Genomic DNA, 13,404 nt, shown 5'->3' with positions numbered 1-13,404 from the left:
TGGTGCTTTTGTCTCACAACTCCTAAGATTCTTTCCTTCATGTTAACTTTAGATAACCTGATGACAATGTGCCTACGCGATGATCTTTTTGTGATGAATTTCCCGAGTGTTTTTTGTGTTCCTGTATTTGGATGTCTAGGTATCTAGCAAGGCCAGGGAAGTTTTCCTCAGTTATTCCCCCAAATATGTTTTACAAACTTTTAAATTTATCTTCTTCCTCAGAAACATCAATTATTCTTAGGTTTGGCCATTTAACATAATCCCAGACTTCTTGGAGGCTTTGTTCATATTTTCTTATTCTTTCTTTTTTGTGTTTGTTGGATTGGGTTAATTCCAAGATCTTGTCTTCGAGGTCTGAATTTCTTTCTTCTACTTGTTCAATTATATTGCTGAGACTTTCCAGAGCATTTTGCGTTTCTATAAGTGTATCCAATGTTTCCTGATGTGTTGATTGTTTTTCTTGATGCTATCTATTTCCTTGAATATTTCTCCCTTCACTTCTTGTATCATTTTTTTGGATTTCCTTGCATTGGGCTTTGCCTTTCTTTGGTAACTCTCTTCTTAGTTTAATAACTAGCCTTCTGAATTCTTTTTCAGGTAAAATCAGGGATTTCTTATTGGTTTGGATTCATTGCGGTGAGCTAGTGTGATTTTTTTTTTTTGGAGGTGTTAAAGAGCCTCGTTTTTGTCGTATTACCAGAGTTGATTTTCTGGTTCCTTCTCATTTGGGTAGGCTCTGTGAGAGGGAAAGTCTAGGGCTGAAGGCTATTGTTCAGATTCTTTTGTCCCACAGGATATTTCCTTGATGTAATACTCTCCCCCTTTTCCTATGGATGTGGCTTCCTGTGAGCCAAGCTGTAGTGATTGTTATCTCTTTTCTGGGTTTAGCCATCCAGCAAGTCTAGCTGGCTCAGGGCTAGTACTAGGGGGTTGTCTGCACAGAATCCTGTGATGTGAACCGTCTATGGGTCTCTCAGCCATGGATATGAGTATGGTATTTGGGGTGTCTCCTGGGTCCTACAGGAGCAGTCCACTTCCTTCAGAGGGTCTGTGGGTCTTCTTGGCATTCCTGGCTTGTTCTTACACTTGTTCTGGAGCTAATATTCATGACATGAGCCTCCACATGCTGCTCTGTCCATTTGAGTTGGGGCTGCAATCTAGTTCTGCCTCCCATCCGCCATGATAATCTAAATCCTGGTGCTTATCTTTTCTTGTGTTGTTTTTGCTTTCCCTTTTTCATACTTGAAATCAGTTGCAAGCCAACATAGGAAACAGAAATTCCTCATGTTCATTTCCCCATTGCTATCGCACAGCAACTTTATGGCAGAGGAGTTCCATGCTCTTACCTTTGCAAAAAATCTTAGAGATGCTGAAAAACAAAGAGGCCACTCCCTAAATATTTTCTTTGATCCTGAAATCCTTAGTGACTAAAATTATAATAAGTATTTTGTGCTTTATGGAATTAACTTTTTTTTTTTTTTAACCTCCAAGATACGATCAGTGGTCATTTTCAATCCATAGGTATTCTGCAGAGCCTTGAGGCTCCATGGAAGTGCTTCTGGAGGGAGATGGGATTAGAGTAATAATAATGCATAGTACTGAGTAGCAGGTAGGACTCCAGGGCCCCTACATTAGTTTCAACAAGATCTCTGTTCTCATCCTTATATTAGTGTTCCAGGTTAAATTTCATTTGAAAGGGGATTTCATTATATAAATATACAGACATAGATATACATCTATAAAAATATATGTGTGCAGAGTTAATTTGATCCTTCATATGAAGCAATAACTACACATAAACACACAATAGTGTATATCTGTACACTGCCAAAAATTATAAACAAGAGAAAGGATTTAGTTATACAGACAAGCTATTCATCCAGCCCAAACAGATAGAAATTGCCCTTCTAGGTGACTAATGGGACCCATAATCCCTTTTAGCCTAGAAATCTGTCTCTAATAACTTTCTTTTCCTAGTTAAAATAGGACTCATTGGCCAGGCATGGTGGCTCACGCCTGTAATCCCAGCACTTTGGGAGGCTGAGGCGGGTGGATCAAGGGTCAAGAGATCGAGACCATCCTGGTCAACATGGTGAAACCCTGTCTCTACTAAAAATACAAAAAATTAGCTGGGCACTGTGGCGCGTGCCTGTAATCCCAGCTACTCGGGAGGCTGAGGCAAGAGAATTGCCTGAACCCAGGAGGCGGAGGTTGCGGTGAGCCGAGATCATGCCATTGCACTCCAGCCTGGGTAACAAGAGCAAAACTCCGTCTCAATAAATAAATAAATAAAATAAAATAAAATAGGACTCATCAATCAGAGACTCCCTATCCACTCCCCTACTCCCGATTACCCAAAAAGCTTATATCATTTACTTAAGTCAAATTTAATTTTACACAAATAGAATCATAGTTTTCTTCTTTTGTGAGAAAAGTGATATATGGAAGCGTTAAGAGATATGTTTTTTAAAATACGTCTGGTTACTTTGTGTATATTTAATCTGGGTCTATAAACTTGGAAAGGGATGTTATACAATCATATAGTCAGGATATTTTTAAACTGGAATCTGTGGATACATTATAGGTGTGTATGAATCCTCCAGTCCCCAAAATATGTAGAATATTGTTTTCATATATGTTTTTTTGGTGAAAGAAAGTGACTCCATTTCTTTCATCAGATTTTTTAAGGTTTTTAAGACCAAGAAAACATTAAGGATTACTTATCTCACTAATTCTTCCACATCTGGGCTATATATAAGTACTCTAGAAAAATAAATGAGGCTGGACATGGTAGCTCATGCCTGTAATCTCAGCACTTTGGGAGGCCAAGATGGGAGGATTGCTCGAGTCCAGGAGTTCAAGACCAGCCTGGGCAATGTAGTGAGACCCTGTTTCTACAAAAATAAAAAATTAGGCTGGGCTCAGTAGCTCACACCTATAATCCCAGCATTTTGGGAGGCCAAGATAGGAGGATTGCTTGAGTCAAAAGTTTGAGATCAGCCTGGAAAACATAGTGAGACCTATCCTCTACCAAAAATAAACAAAATTAGCCAGGCATCATGGCATATGCCTGTAGTCCCAGCTGCTCAGGAGGCTGAGGTAGGAGGATCGCTTGGGCCCAAGAGGTCAAGGCTGCAGTGAGCTGAGATCATACCATTGTACTCCAGCCTGGGCAACAAAGCAAGACCCTGTCTCAAAAAAACAAACAAATAAAAATTTAAAAATAAACAAATGAAACTTACTGTTTTAACTGGGATCAAACAAAAAGATAGCAAATTACAGCTATTATTTCAGATAGGTACTTTCAGAGGCTCCTTGAGCTCTAATCTATTTTCATAATTCTACGGCATTATTTGCCTTTTCACTCTGAGCCTCTCTTGAGTGCATAACGGAGTTTCCCAGAGGCTACACGACATGTAATATTATAAAAGATTGAGCAGAGAAGCAGATATGAGAATCCAGCTGTCTTTTTATGAAATCAGACACTAAAGAGATTTGCAAAATGTTAAACAATGCTAGTCTCTTCTTACTAATTTTTTAAATTTGAAAAACAACTATTTTTCATAAAAATATGTTTTTATGTTAACCATGTAATGGGTCTTTTTTTTAATTAATTAATAAATATTTTTTAGATTTCTCAGTTTTAATTTCTCACTTTCATTTAATTTCTCATTTCATGAGAAATAGAGATAGAGGCCAGGTGTGGTGACTCACGCCTGTAATCTCAACACTTTGGGAGGCTGAGACAAGAGAATTACTTAAGCCTTGGAGTTCGAGACTAGTCTGGGCAACATAATGAGACCCCCATTTATACAAAAAAAAAATTAAAATTAGCCAACATGGTGGCACGTGCCTATGGTCCCAGCTACTCAGAAGGCTGAGGGAGGAGGATCTCTTGAGCCCAAGAGTTTGAGGTTGCAGTAAGCTATGATAACACCACTGCACTTCAGCCTGAGCAGCGGAGTGAGGTGAGACCCTGTCTCAAAACAAACCAAAAATATATATATATAGACAAATATAAGATGAACAAGTAAATTCTGTGGATCTAAAGTACAGCATGAGTGGTAACAGATGATGTGTTAAATAATTTGATCGTGGTAATTATTACACAGTGTACATGTATTTCAAGTGATCATGTTGTATACCTTGAATATATACAATATCTGGCAAGTACTTTTTTTTTTTGAGACAGGGTCCAGCTCTGTCACTCAGACTGGAGTTCAGTGGCACTATCATAGCTCACCACAACCTCTGCCTCCTGGGCTCAAGCACTCCTCCCACCTCAGTCTCCCAAGTAACTAGGACTGTAGGCACATGCCACTGTGCTGGTTAGTTTTTGTATTTTTTGTAGAGACGCAGTTTTGCCATGTTTCCCAGGCTGGTCTCGAACTTCTGAGTTTGAGCAATCTGCCTGCCACACCCTTCAGAAGTGCTGGGATTACAGGTGTGAGCCACCACAACCGGCCCAAGTAAATATTTTTAAATTGAAAAATATATAGATATTATTCACATAAACAAAAGCTCTTTGGGATTCTCAATAATGTTTTTAAGAGTATAAAGGAGTGTGAGACCAAAAATTTTGAAACAGTTATTCTGTAACAAATGACATTTTAGAAATAAGGGTGCCTCTAGAAGTTAAATCAGGGAACGGTGATGTCTGTACCCTTGTTCCTCAAAGTATGGCCTAAGGTACATCTGCATTGGCATCACCTGGGAGTGTATTAAAAATGCAGGATCTTGGGTCTCATCCCAGCTTTCCTGAATCAGAATCTTCATTTTAATCTCCAGGTGATTTGTATACACATTAATGTTTGAGAAGCTTTAATCTGTATTACACCATACTTACATTTGTTTCAGTCCACCATCATTCCTAAAAGGATTATTAGAGGAAGCTATATAAATAAATGTCTTCATTATACAAATGTACTTTGTAAAAGTGTATATAGTTTAATATGTAAATGTATTAACACTAATAGACATAGTTTTTTGAGGCTATTATTGATACTGCCTTTGCAAGCAGTTCTTTATTTTAACCATTTAGTCTCATAGTTATCATATCGTAATATCAGAACTTCATGATAGGAGTTCACAGCCTTGGGCTTGGGTCATAAATTTACCAACTTTGTCTTCTCAGATAAAATTTCAAATTTCCCCATGTGTAAATTTTACCTATAAAAATGAGATAATGTATGTTGAAAACATTTTTAAATTTAATTCTAATGCGTATTAGTCTGTTTTGCTAGGAATTTTACATTAAATATGTATACATTGTTATTGCATAGCCTTTAAAGAACTTCCAATATATATTTTAAACAGTTCATTTCACTAGAATTTGGTACTACTGGGGTTTTATCCCCTAGTGAGTTAGTTGCCTTTAATTTATTCTGTGGCTAACCTACAGCACAAACTCCAGCAGATTTCTGTAGGATTCTATGAATGGGTTGGTACAGATCCATCCTCAGTATGGTAGAAAAATGATAACACAGATGTAATAAAGGTGAGTCACTTTGAGAGCTACAGGTTTTGGACTCCCCCTAGTGGCTATCTGGCAGCAATCAGATTTATCCAACCATCTTTCACATTGCTTTCTGTTTGCATTTTGCCACTCTTTTTTAAGATCTTTAGCAACCTGAAGAAAAAACAAAGTTCTAGTATTAGCCATTACCATAAGATGTTTTTAGGTGCTTGTTCTATTTCAAAAAAATTTTGATACTATTCTATTAAATAAAGTTAACATAACTTGGGGGAATTAAGATGAAAGATGGAAATCAGAGTTATAATACATTGCAAACTAGAAAAGAAGGAAACAGTATAAGTGACAATAATCATCACAATACTTCATATAGTTATGAGAGAGAAGCAGACTAATACTAATTTCACAATATTTGCACTAGACCCTTTATTTATTTTGTCTATTTTAATCCTCCTTCAGCTCTGGACTTTATGGATGAAGAACTCAAGAATTTAGTAACTATCAGGCAATGAGTACATGGCAATAGAGTTACACTGTCATGTAGATGTATACTTTATCACTGGAAAGCCTTTGGCCATCATTACAGATTGTCTTAAAAACAAGTTAAATTGCATGGCTTTCCAGGCTGAACTGGTGAACAAAATGCACAGTCAAGGTGAAAGGTTCCAGGCCTATTGCTTTTCTACTTAGCACCCTCAGCCTCCCCAGCTTTTCTAAGTGTCCAAAAAATGTCCCAAATATCAAGCAGCAACCAAAATAAGACATGTTATTGAACAAGAAAAAAATGGATCTGTATATAATAACTAAGTCACTGTGCTATCAAATGCATTTATTCCAGCCCACCGAGGAATGCTTGAAATTACAGGTAAATTTAAAATTTGTTCTTATCAACTGTAAGAACAGACTTTCTATTTCTGAATAAACACTTTTCATATTAAAAAAATGTGTGGCTTTCATCTCTAATTTTATAATCTGATAAGTTATCAACATATTCCAATTAATTAATTTTCATTATTGTGAGAAAAATGCAATTAAGTGCTTTTTGTATAAATATATATTAAATATTTTAAAATTATTTACTTTTCATCCTCTCCTTCATGCACAGTTTTCATTTTCTATCAATTTATTATGTATTTCTGTCAACTTGGAGCTATTTAATTTAAATCAGTAAAGCTAACTATTCTGAATAGAGAAATTTAAAAGAAATTGATCTGAAAGAGTTTAAGAAGAACGTGAGTTCTATGGGAGCATTTGTACAGAAAATGTGATTTTAAATTTTTACTGTTCTGGATTTTTGATCATATGAAAAAAACACTTAATGATTATCTCCACACTTTTTTCCACCACTTTTTTAGGTCTAAGTGTCCAAAATGTGGCTCTGTTGGTGAATCTGGAAATGCCAACTACAGATACAAACTTTCCTTAAAAGTTGCGGAATCAAACAAATTATATGTTATTACTGTATTTGGAAGTTGCTTAGATACATTTTTTGGTCTTACTGCCACTGGTTTGCACAGGTAAGAATACTTAAAACATCCTTTTTCCTAGCTGCCCTTAGAATTTAAAGATACAAGTTTATAAGGCAATATGCATTTTTGTAAAAAGATGATCTTTCAATCTCAGATGATCAGTTCCCTTTAAAAGACTAGCAAGTAAGAAAGATGTTTGTTTCCTGAATACATATTGTGATTATGTTAAAACAGTCTCCTTTTATTTAGGGTAACTAATCTGTAATTTGAATATTAAATTATAAATCTCTAATCCAAGTTAGAGAAACAGAGGAGAAAGTAACATCATTTCAAATTGAAGAATTATCCAAATTGAGGTTGGCATTCAAATGGTTAGGAGGCAGGAGAAGCTAATTGAGGGAATATTTGCATATCAGAAATTGAAATCTTGTTATTTTTTTATCTGTATTATAACTTCATTTGCATAGTTTGACCTTTAAGACATTGTCCTGAGAATATAAGAATAAGTAATTAAAGCTTTTCTTCCTCCTCAGTCTTCTGCCCTGCTCCCCTAATCACTTGCAAGAAATCTATGTCTACTTTTTTGTGGTTGTGACAATAAAAGGACTACAACCAGGATTATCAGAGAAAAGGGAAGACTTTTTCCTGCTTTGAAGTAAAGGGCTAGAGAGCCAGCCCATCACTATTCCCTCTGCCACTTTAATTATTTCCTACAATCATTGGCAGACCTGATGGTTAGGCAGATATCTACTTTACTCACACTTGATTAATTGTTTTTTTTTTTTTTTTTTTTGAGTTTTCTGTGCTATGAGAAACTAGAGAGAACAAACTGCATAGCTCTTAAAGTGACTTTTTTTCTCTATAAAAGGTTCATGCTGCATTTTCAAACTAATTGTGTCTCTGACTTTACAGCATGATTTAATTTCAAAGTTTATTCACATTTTTTTTTTCAATCAAGGTACATTCAGGATCCTAAAACAATTCCAGAAACACTGGACAATGATACAACTCAGGATCTATTAACTAAAGCAGTTGAAACTTGCTTTCTGGGACAAAGCTTTATTTTTGGAGTGACGGTAATTGTGACTAGCTTTCTTTTTAATAATTTGTTAATATTTTCATTGTAATGAATTATGTGAATTTTACAAATTGTTGTTAGGAGTTATATAAATGTGAAGGCCTGTAGAAACACATTAAACTATGTAAAAATAGCCTATAGGTGGTCTGTTAAAACACTATGGGTAGCAACTTCCTCTTTCAAAAATCGGGGAAGCCTACTTCAAATACTTTCAGAGCTTAAAGAAAATAAATTAATTATATATTTAGAAATGTTAGATATTTGATTTTGGGTATTTAGTATTTATTTTGCCCTATAGATTTTATTCAAATTCTGTAGTAAAACTTGCATCAATTTTCTAGCTTTTTAATTCTGTCATCTATAAAAAGAGAATAATGGAACACTGAAGGCAAAGTATCTTAAAACTATATTAAGAAGGATGCTCTTTAATTATAAAAATGACTGTAGAAGAAGTTAAAAGAATGTATTGACTTTGAAGGTGTTAAAAACATATGCTTTGAATGAAGAGACCCCCCAAACAGGCTTTGTGTGAGCAGCATGGCTGTTTATTCACCTGGGTGCAGGTGGGCTAAGGCCGAAAAGGACTTTAGCGAAGAGCAGTGAGATAGGAGTTGGTTTTATATATAGGTTTGGGGTGGGCAGTGGGAAGTTACAGAGTAAGATAAATTTCAGTGGTGGGAGTAGGGGCAAGGAGTATAGATTAACATAAGTTCAGTTACAATGTCTGGTGGGATAAGAGTAGTTAAGATGGCAGGGTGGGGTGAGGGGAAGCTTATGTCAGAGGGAAGCTCCCCTGTGGGCGATCAGGGATAATGGCGAACACAGGGTAGGGGGTGGTGATCTGCCAAGTCAGGCAGGACTTTAGACTTTTTGGGTCTGGGCTTGCACATGGAGGCCTGACAGAAGGAGTAATAGTTTTCTGTCTCATCTATGCTAAAGGCAACACAGAGACATTTTTTCCACACTGGAATCAGGGTTTTAAAAGAGGGAATAAAGGATTCCATAATAGAAGAGTAAGAAAAATCCGAAGGGAAGGTAGAATCAACAGCTACAGAGCTTTACTTTGTTAAAATCGTAAGCAGTTCTTTTCTCTCCTCTCTTCTTTTGCCCTCCCCCTTTTTCCCCTCCCCTCCTCTCTTTCTTACTAATGAGAAATATAAGTTGCCATTTATTGAGCCACTACTATTTTCTAAGCATTGTGCAGTTTTCCATTTTATTGCTAAACAGTAATTCTGCATTTTTATTTTTATTTTATAAATGAGAAAACTAAGACTCAGAGAGGTTAAATAAATTGTCCAGTGTCTCAACACTACTAGTAAATGCTGGAACTAGAATTTCTTCAAATCAGTTTAAAGCTCTTTAAGGTTTATATTCTCTTAAATATGGTACTTTGCCTATAACACTAACAGAATTGAAATTGGAATTGAAGGATAGGAGTAATAGTTGTATCTATTTTAACCTTTTAAATCTGTTTAGTTTAGTTTAGTTTAGTTTTGAGACAGCGTCTCACTCTGTCACCCTGGCTAGAGTGCGGTGGCAAGATCATGGCTCACTATAGCCTTGACCTCCCTAGGCTCTGGTGATCCTCCCACCTCAACCCCCTGAGTAGCTGAGACTGCAGGTGCATGCCACCATGCCCAGCTAATTTTTATGGGGTTTTTTATAGAGACGGGGTTTCACCATATTGCCCAGTTTGCTGAGGCTCAAGTGATCTGCCTGCCTCAGCCTCTCAAAGTGCTGGGATTGCAGGCATGAGACACTGCACCTAGCTAAATCTTTGTTTCATATTAAAGTAAAAGGAAGAAAATTTTATTCTTATTTAAATTTCTTTACTTCTTTCACAGAATTTTGAAAACCAATCTGGACAAGGTTCAGAGGCCAAAAACTACTTACAACAATGCTCTGTCTATAAAAGAAAAGCCAAAGCACTAGTCGCTTGCCAGATTGTTCTACCAGACCCAGATGTTTCAGGCTTTACTGTCTTTGACTACTTCAATCAACTTTTGCAGACTTTTAATTTCAGGAAACTTCATTGTGACTCTCAGGCACCTAATAGTAACTTACTTGCTTTAGATCACTCAAGTAGTGATCTCAGCAGCATATATTCTCCTGACAGCACTTCTTATTTTTTCAAGTCCTGCAGCAAGGATACTTTTTCAAAATTCTGGCCGCCATCACTTGAATTCACTTCCATTGTTTCACAACTGACAGATGATGATTTTTCAGCTTCAGAACAAGATATGGCCTTTGGTACTCTTCGCCAGAACAGAAAATCCATCTCTGTTGCAGAGGCCACTGGTTCCAATAGCTGCCATGATCCCATTCAGGATTCATGGAGCCTTGTTTCATATATGGATAAAAAGAGTTCAGCAGAAAAGTTGGGTAAAGAACTTGGCTTACAAGCTAAGGAGCTGAGTACAGTTCACAGCAGTCATCATGAAACTGGAGTTAATGACTCTTTGAAAATGCAAGAGCCCCTTGAGTCAAGTAATGCAAATTCCTTCCACAGTACAGTGGAAATTAAAAACAGGTCCCAGCATGAGCCACCATGTTTCCAGCATCATGGTATAGATACCCCCATTAGCCTTCAAAAAAGATCTGCATGTTGTTCACCTTCGTTACTCAGACTTGAAGAGACAGCCAGCAGTTCCGAGGATTGTGACCCTGAAATATGGGATGATCTACCATTCTCTGAAAGCCTGAACAAGTTTCTGGCAGTTCTTGAAAGTGAGATTACTATAACCCAGGCAGATGTCAGTAGTAGGAAACATCATGTAGAAAATGACATCGATAAATTTTATGCAGACCACAGCATGTTATTTGTGACTCCCCAGAGAACTACTGGAGCTTTGCATACACCACATATAGTTTTAGGATCATCACAAGCAATAGTCAAAGCAAACTCTGGCAAAGATAACTTCTTTTTCAACTGTAAAGTAAATCTAAGTCCCAGTGTTGAAAAGGAGTCACAACCAGATAACAAAGTAGAGGCTGTCTCTGTAAATCATAATGGAAGAGATATGTCAGAATATTTTCTACCAAAACTGTCAGCTCTGTTTTCATCTTCAAAAGATGTAGAAACAACAGTTACTCTTAAGAAGACTGTAAGAATCTCACCACACAGTGATGAAATTCTACTTAGGCCCATTACTTCAGAGAGTGACCATTCTAGTCTAAATAACAAATATTTGAATGGACGTGGAGAAAAATTACTTTCAGAAATGAATGAAAAGTTGACAACTCTGTGTTGTAGGAAGTATAATGATGTGTCTGATCTTTGCAAATTAGAAAATAAACAACATTATAGGTGGCCAAAGAACCAAGATGACAGTTTTACAATTTGCAGAAAACTTACATATCCTTTAGAAACTCTTTGCAGTAATCCAGATAGAAGTACAAATACGTTGAAAGGCATGTCTTGTGGACATATCACTAATAACTTAACACAGAGCAATTCTATTGGCCGTGAAGGTAGCTATGATGCCTCTGCTGACCTCTTTGATGATATTGCTAAAGAAATGGACATTGCAACAGATATTACCAAAAAATCACAGGATAGTTTGTTAGAGTGGGGAATGTCTTTGCCAGAAAGTCATCCTTCAGAGTCTGATTTTTCACTGAGGTCACTTTCTGAAGACTTCATCCAGCCTTCACAGAAGTTATCCTTGCAAAACCCATCTGACTCTAGGCATTCAAGAACAAGCTCTCCAACACCTCATTTTCAATCAGATTCAGAATATAACTTTGAAAATAGTCAAGACTTTGTTCCATGTTCACAGTCAACTCCAATTTCAGGGTTCCACCAAACCAGAATTCATGGGATAAACAGAGCTTCCAAAAAAATACCTGTATTTTATTCAGATCTTGATGCTAACTATGAAAAAATAAGGATTTTCCCTGAAAATGACAAACAGCAAGCCAGCCCAAGCTCTCCAAAATATATAAAAACAGCTAGCCAGAAAATCAGAAGCCCTGTTATATCTGGTATATCACCAACAGAAGTTTTAAACCACCATCCTTTAGCTAAGTGCCATGAAACTGATAGTGACGAATGGGTCCCTCCTACCACACAAAAAATATTTCCTTCAGATATGCTTGGATTCCAAGTAATAGGTCTAGGGAAATCCCTTGCTGCCCATCATTTCCCTGATCAACAAGACTTAGCAAGAAAGAAACTGAAACATATCAGACAGGGAACCAAAAGAGGTTTAATTAAGAAGAAATTAAAGAATGTGCTTGCAGCAATAGTTAAAAAAGAGAATACTCCTAAATATAACTGTAAAAGTTCAAGTTGGATTTCTAAATGTGCAGACATTCAAGTCTTAGAAACACCTCAGCTGTACCCTATTCTTGGACTTGATTCTTGTTCAGAAGTCAAATGTTGCCTTCCATTTTCAGGAAAAGGCCCACCTTCAGTGTATGAAACTAAAAGTGCTTGGTCACCTGAATTGTTTTCATAAAAAGTCACCTGAACCCAATTTCTGAACTTCTAGATCTGTTTGGAAATGTTTGCCTTTGGTAGTATGGAAAGCGTTCTTTACATTTTGAACACTTGGAGAGAAGCAAATTGAGAAGGGGACTGTGCTGAATGCTACTGTGCCTTTTAAAATATAATGCCATTATTTTTCCCCAGGGTTTTATCTAGTATACTATGATTACATAATTAAGTGCTTTACTTTATACTGTTTATTGTACTTTAATAATATTGTTAAGATTGTTTTTTGAAAGTATTAATATTTGTTAAAATCACACAAACATCCAGAAATAAAGCCATTACGAACCAAAACTTAGTCTTTCTTAATTCAGCTCAGACCAGAAAATGCCTGCTATATTATAGGTCAACAAATGTGCTGAGTTTGGGATAGAAAGCTACAAGATCATTCATCTCAAAATAATTTAATCTACTGGATAAGACAGATATATAAAAACATAATTTCAATACAATGGAGAAAACGCAATGATGCGGGTTTGTAATAGTCATGACAAACGTTTATGTTGCTATGGGAGCATGGAAGAAAAGCAGTTAACCCATTAGAGAGCTGAGGGTAAGAAGAAACGTTAAAAAAAAATTTACTATTTAGAAGTTATATGTGAAACTGTTACTATTTGATTTAATACCTATACATTAAATGTCTACATGCCTAGAATGTCTACATGCCTAGCACCATGCTTAGTGCTGGAAACTGAAGATAAAAAGCCCCATCCCTCAAACTTGTGATCAGTTGGAGTAATCAGGCAATTAGACTCTGGTTAAGTTCTATGATAGGAGATAAGCATGGGGTGCTAATAGGAACAAAAATGAGAAGCAATTTTCAAACACTCAAGTCAGCAACAGCTCTACTGCACCCTGTGAAATCTTTCACATATCCCTGGTCAGCTTCCTT

General features: G+C 36.4%; 1 protein-coding gene across 2 annotated transcripts in view; it reads left to right on the top strand.

Annotated features, from left to right (window-relative positions):
- DDIAS (DNA damage induced apoptosis suppressor) overlaps positions 1-12,806 on the top strand; it is a 30,432-nt gene extending 17,626 nt beyond the window's left edge. For both annotated transcript variants that reach the window (XM_054241859.2, XM_002754747.6), the window contains exons 5-7: positions 6,829-6,990; positions 7,901-8,018; positions 9,865-12,806. In XM_054241859.2, coding sequence (XP_054097834.1) covers positions 6,829-6,990; positions 7,901-8,018; positions 9,865-12,480 — 2,896 coding nt within the window. In that variant the 3' untranslated portion in view covers positions 12,481-12,806. The remainder of the gene's footprint in view (positions 1-6,828; positions 6,991-7,900; positions 8,019-9,864) is intronic.
- Positions 12,807-13,404: the final 598 nt, after the last annotated feature.

This window comes from Callithrix jacchus, chromosome 10 (assembly GCF_049354715.1).
Source record: "Callithrix jacchus isolate 240 chromosome 10, calJac240_pri, whole genome shotgun sequence".
Classification (NCBI taxonomy): Eukaryota; Metazoa; Chordata; class Mammalia; order Primates; family Cebidae; genus Callithrix; species Callithrix jacchus.
Note: the sequence above shows the minus strand (reverse complement) of the source record. Positions and strands in the feature narration are given on the sequence as shown.